Source organism: Aptenodytes patagonicus, unplaced genomic scaffold (genome assembly GCF_965638725.1).
Source record: "Aptenodytes patagonicus unplaced genomic scaffold, bAptPat1.pri.cur scaffold_74, whole genome shotgun sequence".
Classification (NCBI taxonomy): domain Eukaryota; kingdom Metazoa; phylum Chordata; class Aves; order Sphenisciformes; family Spheniscidae; genus Aptenodytes; species Aptenodytes patagonicus.
The window spans coordinates 67,770-93,690 of NW_027472023.1; the positions used below are offsets into that span (position 1 = coordinate 67,770).

At 54.4% G+C, this 25,921-nt stretch overlaps 1 protein-coding gene across 1 annotated transcript; it reads left to right on the plus strand.

The window, feature by feature from the left end:
* Nucleotides 1-1,939: 1,939 nt before the first annotated feature.
* Nucleotides 1,940-21,714, plus strand: LOC143173407 (uncharacterized). Its single transcript, XM_076363625.1, has 10 exons — nt 1,940-2,050; nt 19,070-19,120; nt 19,212-19,289; nt 19,608-19,664; nt 20,059-20,115; nt 20,300-20,356; nt 20,459-20,523; nt 20,941-21,010; nt 21,179-21,225; nt 21,573-21,714. Exons 1-10 carry the CDS (start codon nt 1,940-1,942, stop codon nt 21,712-21,714), a joined length of 735 nt encoding a protein of 244 aa, XP_076219740.1.
* The last annotated feature ends 4,207 nt before the right edge of the window (nt 21,715-25,921 follow it).

Consider the following 25,921-nt stretch of genomic DNA (forward strand, 5'->3'; position numbering starts at 1 on the left):
TGGGTTAAAAAACTGGCTGGATGGCCGAGCCCAAAGGGTTGTGGTGAATGGAGTTCAAGCCAGTCGGCGGCCGGTCACAAGTGGTGCTCCCCAGGGCTCAGTAGTGGGGCCAGTTCTGTTTAATATCTTCATCAACTCTCTGGACGAGGGGATGGAGTGCACCCTCAGTCACTTTGCAGACGACAGCAAGTTGGGCGGGAGTGTTGATCTGCTCGAGGGTAGGAAGGTTCTGCAGAGGGACCTGGACAGGCTGGCTCGATGGGCCGAGGCCAGTTGTATGAAGTTCAACGAGGCCAAGTGCCGGGTCCTGCCCTTGGGTCACAACAACCCCATGCAGCGCTACAGGCTTGGGGAAGAGCGGCTGGAAAGCTGCCTAGCGGAAAAGGACCTGGGGGTGTTGGTCGACAGCCGGCTGAACATGAGCCGGCAGTGTGCCCAGGTGGCCAAGGCGGCCAAGAGCATCCTGGCTTGCGTCAGAAATAGCGTGGCCAGCAGGAGTAGGGAAGTGATTGTGCCCCTGTACTCGGCACTGGTGAGACCACACCTCGAACAGTGTGTGTTCAGTTTTGGGCCCCTCACTACAAGAAGGCTATTGAGGTGCTGGAGCGTGTCCAGAGAAGGGCAACGAGGCTGGTGAAGGGTCTGGAGAACAAGTTCTATGAGGAGCGGCTGAGGGAACTGGGGTTGTTTAGCCTGGAGACAAGGAGGCCGAGGGGAGACCTTATTGCGCTCTACAACTACCTGAAAGGAGGTTGGAGTGAGGTGGGTGTCGGTCTCTTCTCCCAAGTAAGAAGCGATAGGACAAGAGGAAACAGCCTCAGGTTGCGCCAGGGGAGGTTTAGATTGGACATGAGGAAGATTTTGTTTACAGAAAGAGTGGTTAAACATTGGAACAGGCTGCCCAGGGAAGAGCTGGAGTCATCCTCTCCGGAGGTATTGAAAAGACGTGGAGGTGTGGCGCTTAGGGACATGGTTTAGTGGTGGACTTGGCAGTGTTAGGCTAATGGTTGGACTTGATGACCTTAAAGCTCCTTTGCAACCTAAATGACTCCATGATTCTATGATTCTCAGTGCGGCCAGCAGGTGGAGGGAGGTGATTCTGCCCCTCTACTCTGCTCTGGTGAGACCCCACCCGCAGTACCGTGTCCAGCTCTGGAGTCCTCAGTACAGGAAAGACATGGAGCTGTTGGAGCAGGTCCAGAGGAGGGCCACAAAAATGATCAGAGGGATGGAACACCTCTGCTATGAAGAAAGGCTGAGAGAATTGGGGCTGTTCAGCCTGGAGAAGAGGAGGCTCCGGGGAGACCTTATTGCAGCCTTTCAATACTGAAAGGGGGCTTATAAGAAAGATGGGGACAGGCTTTTTAGTAGGGCCTGCAGCGATAGGGCCAGGGGTAATGGTATTAAACTAAAAGAAGGTAGATTCAGACTAGGTATATGGAAGACATTTTTTATGATGAGGGTGGTGAAACACTGGCACAGGTTGCCCGGAGAGGCTGTAGATGCCCCATCCCTGAAAACATTCAAGGTCAGGCTGGACGGGGCTTTGAGCAACCTGGTCTAGTTGAAGAAGTCCCTGCTCATTGCAGGGCGGGGTTGGACTAGATGACCTTTAAAGGTCCTTTCCAAGCCAAACCATTCTATGATTCGATGGTTCTATGAAAACAAACCTCTGCTACAGCACCAATATTGGGCCGGAAACTGGAAAAATACCCAACCAGGATACCACTGGGAAGAGCAAACCAAAGAAAGCCACGAAGTGGGCAAACTCATCATGGAAGGGTTTCCTGTGCTCAGTGCCACTGACTGGATTTAGTTTTCCCTGTGAATCCTTCCCAGTTCCCTTTCTATGTTCTTCTTCTGTGTCACCACTCCTTTTTGGGGAGGAAACAACTCCCCCCCTCAGCCTCCACCTTTTTTGGGGAAAGAGCTCCCCACCATGGCCCTCCACCCAGACTGTGGTGGGGGGAAGAACTCCCTTCCGTCGCACTCCCTTGTAAATGCTCCCCCGGCCACGTCTGACCCCAAGTATGGCGACCTGCCCGGCATTGTGAGTGCAGGGCCTGGCCAGGGACCGGGCCAGGGGGATTCTGGAGGAAGCAGGACCTTGGGGGGAGCAGGTGCCTGGGGTACCTGGAAGGAGTGGGCTGTCTGGGGGGAACTGATGGGATCAGGAGGGTATGGGTGGGGGAGGTAAAGGGGTCGGGGGTGTTGGGAGAGAGCTAAGATGATGGGGGTGTCTGGGGAGAAGTGAAGGCAATGGAGGGTGTGCAGGGGGGAAGTGAGGAGATGGAGGGAGTCTGAGGGGAACTCAAAGGATTGGAGGTGTCTGGAGGGGGGAACTGAAGGGATCGGGGTCTTCTGAGGGGGTAACTGAGGGGATCGGGGTCTTGTGGGGGAAACTGAGGTGACCAGTGGCATTTAGGGGGCATTTGAGTAGATTGAAGACATCCGAGCGGGAGAGCTGGGATGCCTGGAAGGGTAACTGAGGGTATCGGGGCTGTCCGGGGGGAAGCAGAGGCATCTTTGGGGCTGAGGTTTCTGGGGTTAACTGAGGGGATCGGGGGCACTGAGTGGGTGACAGAGGGGATGAAGGGTACCCTGGGCAGGTCTGGCATGTGTAAGGTCGTAAACAGGGCATATGGAGAGTTGGGGGTGGTAGGTGGATGGAGGACGTTAGGGTGTCCTGGTTTCGTCAGGGATAGAGTTAATTTCCTTTCTAGTAGCTGGTACAGTGTTTTGGATTTAGGATGAGAACAAAGTTGATAACGCACCGATGTTTTAGTTGTTGCTAGGTAATGCTTACACTAGCCAAGGACTTTTCAGCTTCCCATGCTCTACCGACTGAGAAGGCTGGAGGTGCACAAGAAGCTGGGAGGGGGCACAGCCAAACTGGCCAAAGGGACATTCCGTACCATGTGACGTCATGCTCAGTACATAAACTGGGGAAAGCTGGCGGGGGGGGCCGCTGCTCGGGGACTGGCTGGGCATCGGTCGGCGGGTGGTGAGCAATTGTACTGTGCATCACTTGTTTTGTGTATTATTATTATTATTATCATCATATTATTATTATCATTTTATTTCAATTATTAAACTGTTTTTATCTCAACCCACGAGTTTTTTTCTAACTTGTGCTCTTCCATTTCTCTCCCCCATCCCACCGGGTGGGGGGGAGTGAGCGAGCGGCTGCGTGGTGCTTAGTTGCTGACTGAGATTAAACCACGACATAGGGTAACAGGGAACGGGGCAAATGGGGTGCCTGGGGGGATCAGAGAATGAAGGCGCAGTTAGCGGGGTGTTTGGGGACATGGGGGGGGTTCTGGAGACTGTCTGGAAACAGGCATATCTGGGAGATGTCAGGAGTACTTGGGGTATTTGGGGCGATTGTGTGACTCAGGGTACCTGTAAAGGCCCTGGTCATTTGGAGGTGTAGGGGGGGATGGGGGCAGTGAGTGGGGTATTTGGGGACATCAGGGGTGTCCAGAAGGCATGTGGAGTCTTTGGGGAGACGGGGGAGTGTGGGGGCAGGTAGCTTCTGCGGGTGTCTGTGGGCTGAGGTGGTCTCTGAAGCTGTTTGGGGCAGTTGTGGGGCTATTTGCTCATAAACGGCTAATAGCCGAGGAGAGCTGGGGTGCCCGGGGATGACCAGGTGAAGCTCGAGGCGGTAAGGCCTTGCTGGGGCTGTGCTTGGGGTGGGGGTGAGCAAGTGTGCCAGTGCCCCCATCCCGTGGGTGTCCAGCACAGCGGGCCTGGCACCCTGGCAGGGAAATGGCTCCTCACCCCACAGGCGCCCCTGCAGTGCCACATCTCCCCAAGGGTGCCGTGTCCCAGTGATACGCACCCGTGGCTGGAGAGCTTTCCTGACATAGAAGCGCACATCACGGGGCTGCAGAAGTGAAAGCACCACAAAACCCTTCCCCAGGCATCCCTGCCCAACCCCGGGCCCCACAATCCCCTGCAAATCCCTTTGCCCCCCACCAGGTACCAGCCCCTGCTTCCGCATACCCTGGCTCTGCCTCTCCCGCGCAGCATGGGGAGTGGAGGCGCCCTGCCCATCCCCCATTCCCACCCCGGGCCGGGGGGTGTTCTGTGTCCCCCCCCATACCGGGATTAACCCCACTAAAGGGCCTGGCTTGAAGTGTGTTCGTGTCAGCATCTTCTTAGGACTGTGGGGTGTGATCAGGGCCCAGCCGCTGGGTATTAAATGCACCATTTAATTGTGCATACAACCCCTCCAAACACCCCATCGCAGCCCCAGCGCTGCCTGTGAGTACATAGGTGACAGAAGGACGGCGAGGGGAAATGGGGGCCTGTGACGGGTGCGCTTGACCCCTGACCAGACTGGCGGTGGTTTGGTGCAGGCTCCGGAAGGGGTAAAGGCCTGAGCCGTAGCCAGGCGTGAACTCCCCTAGTTTCAACCTGTTCTCTGAAAACCCACAAAGGAGCAGAGTGACACAGTGAGCATCAGTGCATATGAGCTTGGAACACCGACCACGCAACTAACACATGAATAGTGGGTGGCTTTTCCAAGACTCATTTATCAAGGAACAAAGAATGTTGTGGGTACAAGGAGTCTCACGTATACCTTTTCCACCGCATGTACTTTGACTAGGAGCCAACCGCTTTATCCCCTAACTATGACAGCCTAGGTGAGCCTTCTTTGAGCTCTCCCTGCTAAGCAGCTGGCTGCGTGGCGGTGATCTCCCCTTGAGCTGGGAGACCTCTCAAGGTTGCTCCTCAAGGCAGAGAGACCTTTTACCAACAACAGATCTTCGGTAAGCGACCGATACTGCGCATAACCTTGTAGTATGGTAACTTGGATTTGGTCTTGGTAACTTTGATACGTAGACTCCTCTCGAAGGAGGAATTCAGAAAGCAAGGGGGGCCACTCTGAACCTCATGGCTCAACGGGAGGGTCCTCCTTACCTTTCTGCATCTCCGCGCTCTCTGTGAATCATTCTAACTCGAGTGTAACTCAATTTTCCTTTGTATGTTTCTTCCATGCAGTAATTAGTAGAGTGAACCTTGCCATCGAACTTTCTTAAGTTGCGCTTTTACAACATCATATTAAAACCTCTTCTGCTAATACGTTTGACGGTGATTCTTTAAGCAATCTAAACCACTCATTTCGTGACAGGGCCCGCTGCTGAACGAGGCGGGGGTCCTGGGGACACAGGACGTGGGAAAGGCTGAGGCACTGAAGGCCGCCTTTGCCTCTGTCTCTACCAGCCTGACTGGCCTTCAGGAATCCCAGGTCACAAAGGCTGGAGGAAAGGCTGGAGCAAGGCAGACGTACCCCTGGCGGAAGAGGATCAGGTCAGGGAATACTTAAGGAAACTGGACATACAGAAGTGCATGGGCACAGATGGGACGTACCCGCGAGCGCTGAGGGATCTGGCTGATGGCACTGCAAGGCCACCCTTGCTAATCTTTGATGGGTCATGGTGATTGGAAGAATTGCCAGAGGACTGGAGGAAAGCAAATGTCACTCCTGTCTTCAAGCAGGGCAAGGAGGACCCAGGAAACAACAGGCCATTCAGCCGTGCCTCGACCCTGATGGGAGCAGCTGTAAAGGCAACCTGCTCATAAGGGAAATGCACTGACAGAGAAAAGGTGTCTGCCAGCCTGGGAAATGCTGGCCTGGGAACCTGGGGCATCCTCAAGGGCCATCCTTGAGAAGCGCACCTGGCGTCCTTGAAGCGCCGCTGGGAACCTGAGGACCTGAGACATCCCGAGGAAAGGTAGAAATTGCCTGTAAACGTTGAAAACCCTCTGGAAAAATAGAAGTCAGCAACAGCTATTGGCTGCCCCAGGTGGTGGTGCCCTACACCCCCCTTATGTCTCTAAAGATAGAAAAAGAACTCGCTCTCTACCCAATACGGATCTTCTCTCCGAGAGCTCCCCCGTGAGAACGCCTCTACACGGGACCTGCTAGGCAGACTGGACCCTCTCCGGGGATGCCTGGCTGACTGCAGACTCCGTGACGCGGCTCACCTTCGAAGTGAGACTTTGTGCGTGGTCGATTGGCCCCACTCTTCGGAGCGGTTTGGTGAGTGCTGTACCGCTAGCACTTCAAATAGTACAGAGAGGCACTCATATACTAATAATTAATTGGTAATAATAATTACATTAATTTATAATAATTAAATTTGTAGTAAGTTGTAATACAGAAATTTGACAAAAACCCTCCTTGTCCTTGTGTATTACACCGAGACCCATAGCGGCAATACGGTCCTACAATATAGTGGGTATGGATCTTTTAAGACCCCAGACCGTTAGTACTCCATCGGGCACTTGGCGGCCAAACCATCAGACCCAGAACTCCGTAGTCTCTATAGATGAAACACCAGCCAAGGGATCCACTACTTTTCTACTACAGGCCACACCTAAATTACCCAAAAATGCCTTGACTCATGTATGACAATATGATATTAGCCCTGAAGCCACACTAGGCATAACTACTCTTACTCACGATTTATGACAATGGGGTGTTATTCAGAAAACTCACTCTCCGTGTAACTGCCCTGTGTGGCCTCTCTGTAAGCCTAACAGTACCGGGCGTTTGATGGTACATTATGGCAAACTGAATGAAAATACTGGACCCTTACCTGCTGCCGTCCCATCTATCACGGGTCTTCTTTTCATGATAGAGCAAGCAGCCCACCCTTGGGTGGCTGCCGTGGATGTAAAAGATACATTTTTCATGGTCCCATTACAACCTGAGGATCAAGAGAGCTTGGCTTTTACTGGGCATGGGATAAAGCATACTTCCACCCCATTACCCCAAGGATGCAAACATAGCCCTACATTGTCACATCAGGCTTTTATTAGCACGGGGCATTTTAATTGGAGGGGATTCCTCCAGTGAGGGCCGAAGAATGCGTGGTCACCTCCTAGCCCATCTGGAAGGTAAGGGGATTACCATCCCTGAAGCTAAATGACAGGGACCTAGCCAGCTGGTTCCCTTTTGACATATAACCTGGCAAGATGGCAGGCGATGTACTCCCCCTGATACCCTGCAGCAAATATCCCAGCTAAACTCACCCTCCAATAAGAAGGAGCTCCGACAAGGAATGCAGGATTCTGGCGAGACCATATTCCAGGGCTTACTATAACTGCCCAACCCTCATACGATCTGTTGAAGAAGCACGCTACCTGGGAATGGACAATTACTCATAAAGAAGCGCTTTGTTTGTGAAGACACAGTGTTTTAGAGTATCAGGCTATGGGCCCCGCAGTACCAGGGGCCCCCTTTAGCCTACATATAGGACTCGCAGAAAGACGGTATCAGTGGAGATGGTGGCAATGAGTTGGGCCCAATAAGGCCCAATTAACTCCCATAGGGTTTGGATCAAAGGGGTAGCAAGGTTCCCAGTCACGCTATTCACTCTGGGAAAAAAAATCACTACTGGCTACTTACCCAGCCCTACTAGATACTGAACCCATCACATCAGACACAGCCTTAGAAATTCAGACCCCGTTCCCTATCCTCAAAAGAATCAGAGAGTCTGCTCCCGTTCCTCAGGGAATGGCACACGCCAGTACAATTCAGGAAATGACAACGTACACAGCACGTCGCGACTGGGTCATGAGGGGAACAGGGCTTACAGGGAGCCTGACAGAGTACAGTATCCAATGGCAAAGGGGTGCCTTGTCACCCCTTGGTACGCTGCCCCCACCCATTCAACATGCACCACCCCCATCCGATTTACAAGAGGATATCGAGGTGTGGTCTAGTGATGGCTTACAGATGGACCAGCTCACAGGGAAGTGGGAGGGAAGGGCTGCCCCCCTGCAGCCCTCAGACGGGACATCCAAAACACAGGAGATAGAGGGATCAGCTCAATTGGCTGAGCTCCAGGTGGCAGTGCTAGCTGCTGGACGGGGTGCCGGCACAATATATACCGATTCCTGTGCGGTACGGGCTGGGGCCACTCAGTGGCTCCCATACTGGAAAGCTGAAGGATGGAAAACTGAAGAAAGTGAAGTCCGGGGAAAAGAACTAGGGGAAAAGCTATATTTAATAGCTCGAGCAAAGAAGAATGATGGGAATCTTCTTCGAATAGGGCACGTATCCACACATACGAAGGGCACAGATCTAGGAGCCAGATGGAACCATGAAGCACATTGCTTTGCTTAAGAACCTAGAAAGAGCAATGCTACTGATCTTCCCCGTAACATATATACTCCCTCCACCTCTGATCGCATGATGCTGGGCTGGTTACGTGACAGCTTAGGACTTATGGGTGGCCTGGATCTATCTCGACAAGTGGGCCCCCGAGGGTGGCCGATTTCTAAAGCACAATGCCAAGATTTTGTCGCTAGCTGCCCTTTTGTACATCGGCCTGAGCCAAATTTTTAGCTGGGCAACAGTGGGCCGACCTGAGAGATGGCAAATAGATTTCAAAGGACCCCTACCCCAACCTCCAAGTAAATGGGAGTATATTTTAACCGGGGTAGGGATTATTAGCGTTCTAGGTATGGGCTACCCATGCCCTCATTTCACGGGCGGCCACATCACTCTACCAATGCAGTCACTGCCTTAAACAATTGACGGACCATGACTGGCAGTCCGATCTGGAAAGCTTTTGATAGCAGCCACAGTGTACCTTCAACTTCAGGCAAAAAAGATCATCATCAATTATCTGTGGGACAAACCGTCCAGGTTAATCACCTGCAAAAAGGGAGTTTTCCTTGCATATTGCTAACACACCTTCAAAGTGCCATGTGGAAGGTGCTTGACCACAAGCATCCCAAACTTGCTGGGGATGCTCAACACTGACCTTGAGCTTAATCTGGTATTTGGGCTCTGTACTGAACATCTCGTTTCCGAGCAGTGGATCTCCAAATCATCCGGTACCCAAAGGGAATGAAGCTGGTTTTGTGTTTTCTTTCAGGTTACCCCAACTGCAACATGGGCAACTGGGAACTCAGATTATCTGCCCGGGATCCTTGGTCCCACGCATAAAGAGGAATTTGAAAAACTCGCAACGAGGAATGGGCATATGTCATAACAACTCACAACAGGGGGAAGTGAAGGGGAAAGTCAAATTGTAACAGAAAATAGAAGTGGACGTAGTTTAGTGCTGCTTAACACAGCATTAAAGTATATTCTGTTGGGGGATTGTCGGGATTACTAGCTTTGGTGGTTGTGTATGTATAGGTTCAGTTGATCTTGTAGCGAAACTGGTATGTGAGAGGATGGAACGAAGAAGAAGAGAGGACGAGAAATAAAATGGGTTGAAACAAATGGGTTTGGAAATGAAAAAAGATAAGATGTCATGAGCAACTGGGAAGAGCAGAGTTTAAAAAAAAAGGAACAAAGACGGGGTTATGTCTGGTAATTACAATAATGGGGAATGGCCTTATCCCAGCGATGGAATAGCAATCGCATTATTCAGTTTATGAATAAATGAATAAATTCTGATGAGCTGCCGGGGAGCTCATCAAACAAAAGCTGTCTTTGCTGCGTGTCAGCCTAATTTTTTTACATCCACACCGTTCAACGAAATCTTGTCTTGAGAGAACAGATGGCTGCGGAGGGGTCCCAATAGTTCAGTCCTCCTGCTCTGGGCCATCAGTGCTGAGCGTTGCCTCAACCCTCGAATGTTCCTGCTGCCTGGCTGGGTCTTTGTGGAGCAGCCCCGTGGAGAAGTGCGCGGACAGCGTGCAAGGGCTGTGATTGAGAGGCGGCTCAAGGAAGTTGCACGAGGGGTAGCAGTTTCTGCTCTGGCTTCTCAGTCGGTCCCCCAGCATAACATCCAGCTGGCTGAGAATAGAGGCCAGTGGGTAATTCACGAGACCCACGGCCTCACCAGCTCTGAGGTTTGACTGTCAGCTTTTACAATCTTGCAGCAGAGGTACAGAAGGCTGTTGTTCGGATCTATGCAATCTTCCCCATTCCCAGCTATGAAAAAATACCGAGGCGCAGAGATGCAGCCCCACAGTCACCTTCCCAAAGCAAAATAAGGCATGCGTGTTCTGGCCAGTCTTTATTTCAATGCTGATTTTGCCAACGTGCTGGCAGTTTACCGGCACGGTAGTGCGGCTTATCCTATGTCGCTGCCATGATCGCACCGTTATTCCCGCCCGTCAAAACCCAGCGCAATACAGAACCGCAGAGCCCCCGATAAGCTGGTGCTCTACAAGATCCATGTGGCGATAGGGTGAGTTTAAACCCTCCAGTGATGGCTGCCACAAAGAGAAATTTCTTAGCAGCAACACCCGGAGAAGACCCCAAGATATGTGCCAGATCCCCAGTTGTAGAAAAAGTGTAAGGCTTTTGATCCGTTTTGAGCTTTGTTTTCCTTACGACGGGGTCATAGGCCAGGCTCACTGCTGGAGAGTTGACAGCTGGAGCTTTGTGGTGGGGGTTAATGAGATGGATCATACCTCCCATCAACATGGAGAGGGATGGATAATAGCCTTTCTGCAAAGGCTACTGCCCTGTCTCGCCCTGCAGCGCTATTTCAAAGATGGTGTCCTGCTTGATGCTATGCCAGCTCTGTGGGTACGGTGTTTGCACCAGCCCCACTGTCCACTTCCCGCAGAGTTCCAGGGGCCTCACCAGCTGTATGGGAATGTGCGAGCTGGTGTTTTGTGGGCAGAGTCTGGCACCGCTGGCATTGCTGGGGAGCGCAATGTAGAAACCCCTGTCTGCCATCCTTCTTCTTCCCCCACTCCACTGCCAGTCAGGAGATGTCCTGCACCTGGGAAGCTCCTACCCTAAATTTCTGGGGCCAGCCACGCCACTTCACCAACAGCTGTTTCTTTCCTCCTTTCCCTTTTGCTGGATGATCTTGTCAATTTTGCAGGTCTTGTCCTTGTCAGGGTGCACTTTTTGAAGATCTTTGGGGTAAAACTTCCCCCCACTTGCTTCCCAACCATAGTCTCTTAAGCGGTACACAGGCATCTGTCCCCTTCTCACACTTTCCGCTACGATGAAAATGTCACCTGTGAACGTCTGTTCATAACCTTTCTCAAATCTCTTGGGTTTTTTTAGACACCCTGACGTGGTCTCCCTTTTGGAGCAGAGGCGCAGATCCTGTAGTTTCAAACACACCCCTATCTCCGGTTTTCCAAACTCTTGACGAGTCTGAAGTGTTCACGTCCACAGGCCTGGCTCTGACAGCTCTGGGGAAGCTCTGGTTACAACTCTGTGCTGGTTTTGGCTGGGATAGAGTTAAATTTCTTCACGGTACCTCCTATGGGGCTGTGTTTTGGATTAGTGCTGGAAAGAGTGTTGGTAACACAGGGATGTTTTCGTTATTGCTGAGCAGTGCTTACGCAGCATCGAGGCCTTTTCTGCTTCTCACACCAGCCCACCAGCGAACAGGCTGGGGGTGCACAAGAAGATGGGAGGGGGCACAGCCGGGACAGCTGACCCCAACTGACCAAAGGGCTATCCCCTACCATATGACGTCATGCTGAGCCATAAACCTGGGGGGGGGAGGTTGGCGCGGCGGGAGGCCGCTGCTCGGGGACTGGCTGGGCATCAGTCGGTTGGTGGTGAGCAATTGTTTTCACTTGCATCACTTGTCTTTCTAGGGTTTTATTTCTCGCTCTTTGTTATCTTCTTTTCCATTACTATAGTAGTATTAGTATTATTACTACTGCTATATTTCAATTATTAAACTGTTTTTGTCTCAACCCCTGAGTTTTCTCACTCTTGCCCTTCCAATTCTCTTCCCCCATCCCGCTGCGGGGGGAGTGAGCGAGCGGCGGTGTGGTGCTTAGTTGCTGGCTGGGGTTAAACCACGACCGTCCTTTTTGGCACCCGACGTGGGGCTCAAAGGCTTTGCGATAATAACGGAATGACCAGAGCGCATTAGAAGGGATTTATATCTGCTAACAGTTGCGGGTCACGGTCTTGATGCATCTGTTCTCGATACTAGTTTATCTGATCTGCGCCATGCTGGGTTTGTTGAAGACTGGTGTTGGCTTTTGCAGTTTGCTGTGCTCTGTAGCGATTAGTGATGTTTTGCCTGGGAGATTTGTTATTAAAACAATGACCTTGAGCTTAATCTAGTATCTCTCATGGAGACAATTAACAGTTATACTTCTTCCTCTGAGAGGTTTTTTGGTGGAGGAGATACAGAATGGCACCTTCACTACCTTCTTCTGTGACGTTTTCTCCCTCGTTACAATAACTTTTCAGTATCTTGAACATCCTTGGGTAGTTAAAATACTTCTATTGGTATTTCTTAGGAATATTGCTTTGGTTTTGTCTAAGGTTAACAAGCAATTTAGGAATATGACCCAGGCTCCGCAACAGGATGGTCATGGGTGGCAAGGCATGTGGGAGAATATGGGCAGGTATCTAGAGAACTTCTCACCTCCAATGGTGTGGAGCTTGACTCCCAAACAACTGCAGGGTCTTGATGCAGTGATAGAACATTTGGGGGAAAAAAAGAAAAATGCCGTGGCTATTCCAAAGAGGCACAACTTCCCACCCCGTGCTGGGCCCTGGCCAGCTTCTGCCAAACACTGCTCGATGTTATGCAGCACCCTCAGGGAGAAGAGAGGGAAAACATACCAACAGACGCTATGGCTAAAGCAGACACTGTATCAGTCGCCCCTAGAACTAAAAAGAACCAACGGAAGCGGAAGTCAACTCGTTTAGTAAGGGATGAAGAAGCTTCTCCTAAGAGGGAGCAGGAGAAAGAATCGGAAGAGGCAGCCTGTTCTGCAGCAGCGCAGTCACAAGAGCAGGAGGAGGAAGAGACTGAAAGCATAAATGAGACCGAAACCACCCGATCCCTATGCCTAAGTGAGCTGCGAGGTATGCGAAAAGATTTTAGCCGTCAACCGGGTGAGCTAATTCTCAGCTGGTTACTCCGATGCTGAGATATTGGGGCCAGTAGTCAGGAATTAGAAGGTAAAGAAGCCCGGCAGCTGGGATCCTTGGCTAAGGATAAGGCCATTGGCAAAGGGATTGGAAAAAAGGCAGGAGTCCTCAGTCTTTGGCAGCGACTCCTGTCAAGTGTGAAGGACAGGTATCCCTTCAAGGAAGAACTTGCAAATTCCCAAAGCAAATGCACCACCTTTGAGGGAGGTATCCCGTATCTGAGGGAATTAGCCGTGGTGGAGGTGATCTGTAACAACCTGGATGATGGCCAGGTGTCCAAAGACCCGGATGAAATCCGGTGCACGTGGTCCATGTGGCGAAAGGTTGTACGAAATGCACCGACGTCATATGCCCACACCCTGTCGATAATGAGCTGGACAGTCACGGAGGTACCAACTATAGATGGACTGGCCAGACAACTCCGAGAATACAAAGATAATCTCGCTTCCTCCATGCGGGCCTGCGTCTCGGCTGCGAAGGAACTGACCCCAAAACTGTCCGAGCAAGCCGAGAAGGATAGGTCTTCCTCACGCACTCCAACCAAGGTCTCAGCAGCCTTTTTCTGTTCAAGGGAAAGGGTACCGGTGGCACACACCACGTGCAACCCTGTGGTTCTTCCTGCGTGACCAGGGGGAGGACATGAGGAAGTGGGATGGTGAACCTACCTGGGGACTAGAAGCTCGGGTACAAGACCTGCAAGGAAAAACAACAGCCAGAAAGCATCCATCCAGGAAAACTACTGCTCCAGTGTCTGTTGGGCAGGGTAGAAGGGCTGATCATACTTTTGACCCTGATGAAGGGACTTCTGTTTTGCAGTCACAACAATCAAGTAATGAAGACTCCGACGGCAAATAGAGGGGCCCTGCCTTTGGCCAGGCGGAGGAAAGGGACAACCGAGTTTACTGGACTGTGTGGATTCGATGGCCTGGCACATCAGCCCCACGGGAGTATAAAGCTCTAGTGGGCACCGGTGCACAGCGTACTCTAATACCATCAGATTACAAAGGGGCAGAATCCATCCGTATTTCTGGAGTGATGGGAAGGTACCAAGGACTGTCTGTGTTGGGAGGCTGAGGTAAGCCTAACTGGGAATGAGTGGCAAAAGCATCCTATTGTGGCTGGTCTGGAGGCTTCATGTATCCTTGGCATAGACTACCTCAGGAGAGGGTATTGCAAGGACCCAGAAGGATACCGGTGGGCTTTTGGAACAGCTGCCTTGAATGTGGAGAAGACTAAACAGCTGTCTAGCTTGGCCGGTCTCTCGTCTGTGGCGGGGTTGCTGTGGGTTAAAGAACAGCAGGTGCCAATTGCTACCATGCCAGTGCACTGGCAACAGTATCACACCAGTCGAGACTCCCTGATTCCCATCCATAAGCTGATCCGGCAACCGGAGAGTCAAGGAGTGATCAGCAAGACTCATTCACCCTTCAACAGTGCCATACGGCCAGTGCAAAAATCTAACAGAGAGTGGAGGCTAACAGTGGACTATCGAGGCCTGAACGAAGTCACACCGCCGCTGAGTGCTGCCGTGCCAGACATGCTGGAACTTCAATACGAACTGGAGTCAAAGGCCGCCAAATGGTATGCAACAATTGATACCGCTAATGTGTTTTTCTCAATCCCTTTGGCGGCAGAGTGCAGGCCACAGTTTGCTTTCACGTGTGGGGGGGTATCCAGTACACCTGGAATCGACTGCCCCAGGGGTGGAAACACAGTCCTACCATTTGCCATGGATTGATCCAGACTGCACTGGAACAAGGTGAAGCTCCCAAACACCTGCAGTATGTTGATGACATCATTGTGTGGGGCAACACAGCGGAGGAAGTGTTTGAAAAGGGGAAAAGAATAATCCAGACTCTTTGGAAACCTGGTTGCAAAGTTTTATGGCAGCACGGCACCCCTGAAAGAATTGAATCAGACAACGGGACTCATTACCGAAACAGCCTCATAAACACCTGGGCCAAGGAGCGTGGCACTGACTGGGTGTATCACATCCCCCATCATGCACCAGCCTATTATGCACCAGCTTCTGGGAGAATTGAACGATATAATGGACTGTTAAAAACTACACTGAGAGCAGTGGGTGCTGGGACATTCAAGCATTGGGATAGACATGTAGCAGAAGCCACTTGGCTAGTTAATGCTAGAGGATGTGCCAGCCGACCTGGAGGCTGGCTCTCTCTCTCGAGTCGTGCTGCTGTCCTGGCCTCCCTCCCTGCCTCCCTGCCTCCCTGCCTCCCTCTTCCCAGTGCTGGGGCCAGCCGCTGTCCCCAGGCCAGGAAGAGCTGCTGCAGGCACCCAGAGCGCTTCCCAGCAAGGCCTGTACCGCCTCCTCTGCCTCCCTGGCTGCCCAGGGATGTTCCTTAGCCCACGGCCGTCTGGGCACCGAGGCAATGTGCTGCGCCTGGCGAGCAGCTGGGTGGGGGCTGCTCCAGCTCATAGAATCATAGAATGGTTTGGGTCGGAAGGGGACCTTTAAAGATCATCTAGTCCAACCCCCCTGCCATGGACAGGGACATCTCTCATTAGATCAGGTTGCTCAGAGCCCCATCCAGCCTGACCCTGAACCCTTTTCCAGCGATGGGGCATCCACAACTTCTCTGGGCAACCTGTTCCACTGTCTCACCACCCTTATCGTAAAACATTTCTTCCTTATGTCCAGGCTAAACCTACCCGCTTTCAGTTTAAAACCGTTGCCCCTTGTCCCGGCACTACAAGCCTTGGTAAAAAGTCTCCCTCCATCTTTCTTCTAAGCCCCCTTTATATACGGAAAGGCCGCAGGAAGGTCTGCCCAGAGCCTTCTCTACTCCAGGCTGAACAACCCCAACTCTCTCAGCCTTTCTTCATAGCAGAGGTGTTCCAGACCTTGGATCACTTTTGTGGCAATCCTCTGGACCCACTCTAAGAGGACCATGTCTTTCTTGGACTGGGGACCCCAGAGCTGGATGCTCCAGGTGGGTTCTCACCAGAGCGGAGTAGAGGGGGAGAATCCCCTCCCTCCACCTGCTGGCCACGCTTCTTTGGATGCAGCCCAGGATACGATTGACTTTCTGGGATTGCAAGCGCACATGGCTGCCTCATGTCCAATTTCTCATCCACCAGGATCCCCATGTCCTTCTCCACAGGACTGCGCTCAATCCATTTTGGCTCATGCGCAGTTTGCCCTTGGTGAAGCCATGTTGGCTGTCTGTAATCACCTGCCTGTCTTCAATATGTTCTGACATGCCTTCCGGGAGGATGTGCTCCATGATCTTATTGGGCACGGGTGCGCTGGGGCGGTCTGCAGCCCTCCGCAGGGGTGAGCCTCTGCAGGAGCATGGCAGATGTCTGCTTGCCTTTAGGCTGGCCCAGCACAGGAGCAGCCCAGGACAAAAGGGCCCAACCTGAGCCGATCCTTCTCCAGACTGTCGGCTTGCTACGAGAACTGTCCAGGGCCAGTTCTGCACCTCCTCATAGGACCCCCAGCTCTTCTACGGACTGCTGTTGTGTGTGCTGTGTGAGGAGACCTACACCGACCTGGCATATGCACTGGGAAAGATCCTCCCTGTGGTCAGTGAGGGGCTGCTGCCCTTTTGACAGTCCCCCCACGCAAAGCCTTTTCTATCTCCACCTCCATGTGCTCGGGCGTGTTTGTTGGGGCGCAGGGAGAGGGTCTTGCATCGCGTGTCAGTCCCTGTAGCCCCTCGAGCCCAGCCCCAGTCTCATCTGCTAGGCACTGGGTGCCGCCACCCTGCCTGCCGCAAGCCAGGTCCCTGCGTGCCAGCTTCACCTGCCCTCCCTCCCTGCATCCCTGGAGTTTTTATGACACTATATAATCAGGTGGAACCACCATCTTCTCAGGCCACGGTAGTATTTTTTACTCCACCTTTTTGGCAACCATTTAGCACTGTGCAGGCCAACCCCCGTAATCATGTCCGACATTAACTCAGGCTCCAGCAGCCGGGGATGCATTTACACGGAGGCCGGCAAACGTTATCATCCACAGCCCCCTAGACCTCCCCCAAGCCCCCTCCCTTTCTCCCCACAGCTCCCCATGGCCCCACAGCCACCCGCCTGCCCTCTCACTCCACGGCCCGTATGGCCCCCATGCTGCCCTTCCACGCCACAGCCCACCAGCCTGTGCCCTTCTCCCTCCCCACAGTCCCCATGACCCTGGTCTGCCTCCCTCCCTAGGCTCCCGTCCCTGCTGGCCCCACAGCCCACTGGCCCCCTGGCCCCATCCCCAGCGGTGCTGTCCCCATGGCCCCGTTGCCGCTTGCACTCCATCCCATGGGGCCCACTTGAGCAATCTCGTAGCCGGTGGCCCTGTCCCCAATGACCCCACAGCCACTGGCTGGCACAGCCCCGGCTGCTCCCTGACAGCTTCTCCAGCCACTCACAGGTTTTGCTGCCGAGGGGAAAGGCCCTGTTGGATGGAGGCCAGAGTGGCCCGGTCTGCCAACTCCTGAATGCGGTGCCGCTGCACGCAGCCGCTCGAAGGGCCAGAGCTGAAGCACGTGGGTCACTGCCTGCCTGCTGCGTGCCCCCAACCCCTTCCTCCTGGTGTCCCCCCATGTGCCAGCAGCCGCGGCTCTCTGAGCAAGAGAGACACCCCATTCCTCTTGGGAGTCTGCAAGCAGGGTGTCTGCCCAGGCTAGAGCAGAGGGCTCGCCTTTATTTTTCCCCTTTCCCGGCTGAAGTTCCCACCTGGGACTGAATGCTGGATCCTGGTGGAGGATGGATGGTTGAGCCCTGTGCTGGAGCCCACGTAGTGTGTCTGTCCGTGCACATGTGCACACCCGTGGTGCACGTACGTGTCTGTGAGTGTCTGCATGTTCCTGCTGGGAGTACATGCGCAGCCTGGGTCCTGCTTGGACTTGGGGTGGGGAGCTGCCACAGCTGGACTGCCATGGGACAGGCATACACCACAGGAAGATGCCAACATGCGGTGCCCGTGGTTGCTCCCACCCATGCTCTAAGGGTGGGTGCTGAGAGTGACGCCCTGTTTCCCCGGTGGCCACGACTGGGCCCCACTTCAGCTCTTGCCACCAGCCCCGGGGAGGTGATTGCCATGTCACAGTGGGCAGCGGTGGCCGTGTCACCGTGATGTCACTGTGGGCTTGTGACATGGGCACCCTGGCAGGTATAAAGGGGGCTGCTCCTGGAGGTGGGGGAGCATCTGGAGGAGAACCTCGGTGCTGCCGGGCAGGAGTTTGGAGAGTACTCGCCAGCGACCTGTCCTGTGTCCGCGGTGCAGTGGAAGGTCCCTGACGGGGGAGAGAACGGTGAGGGCACAGTATCCCCACGGTCCCCACGGCCCACGGCCGGGCGAGGAGGGTGGCCAGGGGTCTGTGTGTTGCTGCGAGCAGTGGGAGGAAGGCAGTAGCGTGGGCCGAGGCAGGGCCAGGCAGGGAGGCTGCACTTGCTGCTGGGGCTGGTGGGGGAACAAAAGGAAGGGGATCCCGGAGGTGGAGGTGTGTTGACCTCACAGGGTGGGGTGTTGACGCTGGAGGTGGCGTCACAGAGGCCCCAGGGCAGGGCAGCCCCACAGGCAGGAGGGGCCCCATGAGCGCCTGGCACAGCAGGGCAGGGGAAGCTCCTTCTCTTCTCAGCGATCCCTGGTGGCCCCCCCCACCTCCTGCCACGTGCTCAGCACCCAGCTGTCGCAGGCCAAGCTGGGCACGGAAGTAGTGCTCCTCTCTGCAGGGAGGCTCCCGTGCCAGCCCTGGGCTTTCTTGACTGTCCATGTGCATGGTCGTGTCCTGTGCATGAGAGCGCGTGCGTGCACCTGTGCTTGGGGAGCACAAGGCGCTGCATGGCTGTGCCCGCGGGCATACGGCTGTACCTGTGCCAGCACCTGCGGTGCTGGGCACAGCTGGAGGTGAGCAGGGTGGCATGCCGGTTCACAGCCGTGCGGTGGTGCATTCCCCTGATCCCACCCACGTGTCCATGTGCAATTGTGTGCCAGGGTAGGGCAGCGTTCCCGCGAGTGTCCATGCCTGATAGTGCCCGTGGCCGTGCCCTTCACACCCTGCTGGCTCTCCATGCGCAGGTGCAGCCATGCAGGCAGAAGCAGTAAAGCAAGACCTCCGCATGATCCGGGAGTGCCTGGCTCAGTGTTCTGCTGAGTCACAGAGGCACAAGGAGCTGCTGTGGCATCTGGTAGGTGTGGAGTGTTCCCCTTGTCCCTGGGGGCTGGGGGCTGCGAGACCCGAGCCCCTGACCCCACCTTTCCCCACGCAGGGGAAGAAGCGGCAGGAGCTGCAGGAAACCATGGAGCAGCTCAGCATGAAGGTCAGTGTCCCCTCCTCTGCCCATGTCCCCCAGCTGCGGTGGTTGGGGCTGTGTCAGGGGCTCAGTGCCTCTGTCCGGCTCCTCTTCCCAGAACTGTGTCGTGGCGCGGCATTTCATAAACAACCGCCAGGAGCTCCAGCAGCTGGAGGGGCTGGTGGCCCAGACAAAGGTGAGTTCACAGAATAACACACTGGCTGAGGTTGGAAGGGACCTCTGGAGATCATCTTGCCTTGTGCAATGCCCCTGCTCAGGCAGGGTCACCTAGAGCCAGTTGCTCAGGACCATGTCCAGATGTGGACTGTGTCGATACTTTGGCCTGGGGGTCTCTCTGCCTGCCTGCAGTGCCTGCAGGGCTGGGAAGGAGAGGGGAGGCGAGGGCAAAGGCAGTGCCTGAAGGGAGCCGGGAGGGGATAATGCGGAGGGGACTGCACTTGCGGGAGTGTCCCAGCGCCCTGATGGCTGCTCCTCTTGCCCACCTCTCCTGCAGGAGCACGTTCAGGTGGCAAACAGGGAGGCAGCCGCCAGCCTGGGAGAGGCACAGAAGGTACAGGGGAGAAGGAGGCCCGTCCTGACAGGGTCAGGGACGGGGGTGCCAGTGCTGGGTCCGCGCACCCCAGCAGCCATGGGCAGTGGTGTGGCTGGGGAGGACATTTACCCTGGGATATGGCGTCCATGATGGAGGGATCTCCCAGGCTCTTGGCTGTGGCTGTGCTGCTCAAGGGAGCCTGCTGTGGGTCTGCAGGCACAGCAACATGGCTTTGGGGAAGGGGGTGGGATGAGTGACCCCCACTCGTGTGTCTGGGGACGCCGTGTGTAACAGGAACTCAGGCACGGGGGGCAGTGGGTAGTCTGGTGTTGCACCCTGGCCGCTGTCATGGGGGTCCTCCTCCACCCCCCTGCCCCTCCTGGAGACGCTCCTGTTCTCTTTTCCCTCCCAGGCAGACCTCTTTCAGGGAAAGGCAGAGGGAGGCACAGCAGTGCAGGAGCTGATCAAGGTGTGTGACCCAGATCCAGAAATCCCTCAGGGAGCAGCCAGAGCTGTTGGGCAATGGTGCTAGCCCCAGGACACCTGGGTGCCTGCCGCCCTGGCCTTGGCCTGACCTCCCAGTGCCCTGGGGACTGACTGGGGATGCCCTTTCCCACCATGGCTCCCTGCAATGTGTCCCACTTGCTTTGCAGTGGGAGCAGTGGTCAGATCTGGCAGAAGCTGTTCAGGAGCAGGTTGAGGTCAAGAAGGTACTGGGGACAGGAGGGACGGGGGCTCAACATGTTTGTGGGGGGAAGCCCCCTCAGAGCGGGCATGGCATGGACTCTTGACTGGGCCCTTTGCTTGTCCAGCTGCTCAGGAACAAGCTCCAGCGCCTCCAGGAGAGACAGAAAGGCCTCCAAGAGCCAACAGCATTGTGAGTGTCGATGGGGCCCTGACTGAAACCTGGGACAGGGGGGTGGGGGGTGCTGAGCTGCTCCAGGCAGACCTCTGCCACTTGCAGACATCTTTCTGGCTCCTGTCCGCTCCTCCAGCCTGCTCGGGAGAGCCCTTTGTCTTCTCCTATGCGGCTCAACACATCTCTGAGCAACTCGGGACTCCTGGAAGCAGCTCTGCACAACTCTGAGCAGCTCCCAGGCTCTCCTCCATGCCCCCCAGGCCTGGGGCAGGACAGGGGCGGGGGGTGGGTCTGTGCAGTGCTGGGGTGCCGGGGGTGCCTGGTGCCAGCCCCAGCAGAGGCTGGGCAGCACCCTGGCTCCCTGTTGGCCTCCTGGGAGACCGCCATGCTGGCCGAGGTCTCTTCTCACAGCCTAGAACTCCACGGTGTCCACAGCAGGAGGAAGACGGTGCAGGCAGACGAGACCAATCCGTCGCTGCTGCAGGAGATGGTGGCTGTGCGGCTGGTAGGACAGACAACCCCGCTGTGGGCCTTGGGGAGGGATGGGTCTGCACTGTGCCTGGGGGACATGAGGGCACCAATCTCAGCGAGGACGAGGGACGGGGTCTGAGCCCTCAAACCTCGGCCAGCTCGCGCACCCTAACACATATCCCTGCTGTGCCTTGGCCTGTAGGAGGAGCAGCGGGCTTCAAGGAGGCATAAGGTCACTTCTTGGCTGAGGTGAGTTTCCCGGGGGGCTTGGGGTGCTGGGGCTCTTCCGTAGGCAGTGGGATGCCCGTGCCAGTGGTCCGAGGGCATTAGGCAGCTTTGGACTTCTCTGGGATGAAAAGTTTCGGTATTTCTTTTCTTCCCAGCTTGGGGGGCGCATAGCGGGGGATTTTGGGGCCCACTGGGGAGACGTACAGTAGGGCTGAGAGAGATGCCCGTGCCCCTCACTCCAGTCCTGAGCAGGGAGTGCTGTGCCCAGCATGGTGCAAGATCCCATGGTGGTGTTCGAAAGAGGGTGGCTGGAAAGAGCTGAGACAAATTTGCCCCCTGCTCTGCCTGACCCCTCTCCTGTCCCCCAGGAGACTTCTTCTGTTCCTCGCCTTGCTGCAGTTTGCTGTCCTCATCCTGGTGCTGCTGAAGAGGGACATCCTTAACTGGGTCCTGCCGCCAAAGCTGGCGGCCGCCTTTGGGAGCCGCCCAGCGAGGTCCCGGTTCTTTTGAAATAAAACGAGAAAGAGAATAAAGAAATCTGTGATTGTAGGACAAGTGCGTCACCTTGTCAATGAATGTCAGCTGACGGGTTCGAGGGAGGTGGCTGCTGCTTTCCCTTCTGCCTGTGCGCTCCCCACGATGACTCTGCCTGTACACCTCTATGGACCGAGTACAGGTTCATGGGAAGACGACGAGCCACAATGACCACCTGCAGGCCCAAGAGCTCCTTTAGGAAGAATAGTAAAACAAAGAAGATGTGTGGCAGCTCGACAGCCTGGAGAAGGACCAGCTCAGGTCGGGCCCTTTCGTCCTGGGCTGCTCCTGTGCTGGGCCAGATGGAAGGCAGCAGACATCTGCCATGCTCCTGCAGAGGCTCGCCCCCAAGGAGGGCTGCAGACCCCTCCAGCGCATCCGTGCCCAATGCACGGTCTGGGCAGACCTTCCTGCGGCCTTTCAGTATATAAAGGGGGCTTAGAAGAAAGATGGAGGGAGACCTTTTACCAAGGCTTGTAGTGCCAGGACAAGGGGCAACCACGTACCCGCTCCCCCCCCCCCCCCCCCCCGCTGCCCCTCTAGACATCCTGGCCCTGGCCTGCTTCCCGGCTCAGCCCCACACTCGCGATGCTGGGCAGGGCAGCGTACTTGGGGTCAGCCATGGCTGGGGGGGCATTAATGGGGGGTGGGGGGTGGGGGTGGGGGATGTTTACCGGGGGATGCATGCAGGGACTTAGCAGCGGCTCAGCCACCAGTAACATCAACAGTGCCCCCTGGGACCTGTCCTGCCGAGGTCGGGCGCAGTCCCAGGGGGTCCCGATCCCAGGCTTGCTCTGGCCCTGTGTGGGGGTTAGGGGATGTGCGAGGCTGGGAGCTCATGGCTGAGGCTCGCGGGTCTTTGGGGCCGTCATCAGGGTCTCTGCAGCTGGTCAGAGCATGGGCTCAGTTGCGCTGTTGGGGTCGGTTCAGGTTGGGGGTGCTGGGGCTGTGGTGCCGCTCGCAGTCAGGGATGAGCGAGGGGGGAGTTTCGGGGATGGGTTAATAGGGGTAATAAGGGCTTCCGCCTTTGGGGTCCAACTTTGCCTCTGAGCCCAAACAGCCCCCGGGTGGCCGTGGTGTTAGCAACTTAGTCGTAATTGCTTTCAAACGAGATGAAGCTAAACGAGGAGCATTTAGGAAAACCTCTACAAGAGCTGACATGGGTGCAAACGTTTGTAAAAAGGACGTGGGTTAAGGAATGGGAGAAGAAAGCGTATTTTAGTCTACTTGCACCAAGACTAAATGGGAAAGGTCTCTCTCTGCCGCCTATATTAAATTTCCTGCTAAGCGCAGGGGAGAAAACGTCTACATGGAATTAATACATGCATTTCGTTGCTGACAACAGTCAACCATCCTTTAACGAATCTACCTTCTTAGAGACGATCTTAATAGTCAGAGGGGCAAGACAGTTACCCTCTTCTATCCTGAAGAGAAGGTACCCAGGGAAGATATTTGCCTCAGTAGACAGAAACGTCTCCCAGCCGGGAACGGATGCTTCATGATGTTATTGAAATTATTACTTTCTTTTCAAAAGTAAAGACAGTCAGAAAGTGACAACGTAGAGTTGAATGGAATACGGGAAATGTCTGTATATATAAGCGTATATATAAGAGGGGAGGGAGAGAGGGAGAGAGAGAGAGAGTTTGTATTCTCAGAGGAGTTTCAACATTACATTTAAGCATCACTGTGAAGCATCGCTCATGTTTTTTTTCTCATGGCCGAAGACTCTGACCCTTTGTCAAGAATTTTTCTTTCCCGCTGGGCTACTTCACTCAGCTCTTCAGGAGCAGCTTCCCGCTAAGGATTAAAGCAAGATGAACCTTCCCCCTAGAGGCTGTGATAGATCCTGCAGCAGCATTTGCTAAAGAAAATGTGAGTTGTGAGAAATAGAGTGATGACTCTTTTGGCAATAATGCAAGAAATGGACCTTTCAGGACGGTGTAAAGGTAATGAGGCCACTCAGAACTGTTGCAGGGCAAATTTGCCGTTGTGTATTTTAATGGAAGCACATGAAGTCTTGTACCTTCTGGGATCGTGTGGCTGTGTTGGGGCAGTGCTTAGGGCACTGTGAATGAATCCAAACCCAATGTTTAACAGCCTGGAGGTTTTTTGAGCAGATCATGATGCAAGTGACGCGCTCCCGTTCTGATCATTCTGATGTTAAAGGAAGTCTTTGACGGAAAGAATGAGCAAGCGCAAGTCTCAGAAATTACAGACTGACACGGACAAAGGATTCTTAAACCAGCCTTCAAAGAAGCTGCAAAAGGAGGGGAAGGTTCACCATTTTGTTACTAATAATGAAGCAAAATCCTCTGTCGGGGAGTGTCTTTACGGGATGCTCCAAACCAAGATGTGGAGCTACTTACAGCCCACAGCACCTTTTGCCACATTGGTGTGCTCTCAGAGTTTATAAAGAGCTGTAACCAGAGCTTCCCCAGAGCTGTCAGAGCCCGGCCTGTGGACGTGAACACTTCAGACTCGGCAAGGATTTGGAAAACCGGAGATAGGGGTGTGTTTGAAACTACAGGATCTGCGCCTCTGCTCCAAAAGGGAGGCCAGAAAGCCAACCGTATCCTGGGCTGCATCAAAAGAAGTTGGGTGTTGCAGTTCCAGGTGCAGGGAATGGTGAGGGAAGAAACAGGAAGAGCCAGCAGATCGACACCTGGCTCTGAGCCCGGTGTCACCGGCAGAATTTTTTGGGTTTTGAGCATGGGTCGGCTTACATGACACCAGGCCTGCTGGCGACAGACAGGGTACACCTGTCTCAAAGCGGGGGGGAAATGAACTTGGCGCAGGATTTAGCAGGGCTCACTGAAGGAGCTTTAAACTAGATGTGAATGGGGAAGGAGATAAAACCAGGCTTGCTAGAGGTAAGCCTGGGGTCGACACGCCAATGTTTGAGGTTGATGGTGTGCTAGCGAGTCCTTTGGTCTGCCGTCTCAGTGGAGCTAGGGGGATGGAGAGCCATTCGACAGCAAAGACACAAGGGTTATTGATGTGTTAGAAACCATGGAAGCGCCTGGGAATGGTCACGTAGGAATTAGGGCTTCTCTCCCAAAAACGGTGGCGGGATCAAGAGCCCGGCTTGAAGTTCATCTACACCAGTGCACGCAGCGTGGGCAACAAACAGGAGGAGCTGGAAGGCACTGTGCAGCGGGAAAACTATGGTATTGCTGCCATCACAGAAACATGGCGGGATGACTCGCACACCTGGAGTGCTGCAATGGATGGCTATAAACTCTTCGGAAGGGATAGGCAAGGAAGGAGAGGCAGTGGCGTAGCCCTGTATGTTAGGGAGCGTTTTGACTGTCTAGAGCTTGATGATGGTGACGATAGGGTTGAGTGTTTATGGGTAAGAACCAGGGGGAAGGCCAGCAAGGCAGCTATCGTGGTGGGAGTCTGTTACAGACCACCCAACCAGGATGAAGAGGCAGATGAAATATTCTATAAGCAGCTGGGAGAAGTCTCACAATCGCTAGCCCTTGTTCTCGTGGGGAACGTCAACTTACCAGATGTCTGCTGGAAATACAGTGCAGCAGAGAAGAAACAGTCCAGGTGGAAGACAACTTCCTGACACAGCTGGTGAGGGAGCCAACTAGGGAAGGCGCCCCGCTGGACCTGTTGTTTACGAACAGAGAAGGGCTTGTGGGTGACGTGGTGGTTGGAGGCCGTCTTGGGCGTAGCGATCACGACATGATAGAGGTTTCCATTCTTGTAGAAGGCAGGAGGGGGGGTTAGCAGAACTGCTACTTTGGACTTCCAGAGGGCGGACTTTGGCCTGTTTAGGGGCCTGGTTGACAGAGTCCCTTGGGAGGCAGTCCCGAAGGGCAAAGGATCCCTCTTCAAGAAGGCAATCTTAAAGGTGCAGGAGCAGGCCATCCCCGTGTGCCGAAAGATGAGCCGACAGGGAAGACGACCGGCCTGGCTGAACAGAGAACTTTGGCTGGAACTCAGGGAAAAAAAAGAGAGTTTATGACCTTTGGAAGAAGGGGCAGGCAACTCAGGAGGACTACAAGGGTGTCGTGAGGTTATGCAGGGAGAAAATTAGAAGGGCCAAAGCCCAGCTAGAACTTAATCTGGCTACTGCTGTAAAAGACAATAAAAAGTGTTTCTATAAATACATTAGCAACAAGAGGAGGGCTAAAGAGAATCTCCGTCCTTTATTGGATGGGGGGGGAGGGGG

Coding starts and splice junctions, on each gene's coding strand:
- LOC143173407 (XM_076363625.1), top strand. CDS start 1,940: ATGGCCCTCCACCCAGACTGTGGTGGGGGGAAGAACTCCCTTCCGTCG. Junction 2,051..19,069: donor ATGGCGACCTGCCCGGCATT/GTGAGTGCAGGG, acceptor TTCCCCACGCAG/GGGAAGAAGCGGCAGGAGCT. Junction 19,665..20,058: donor GCCTGGGAGAGGCACAGAAG/GTACAGGGGAGA, acceptor TTTCCCTCCCAG/GCAGACCTCTTTCAGGGAAA.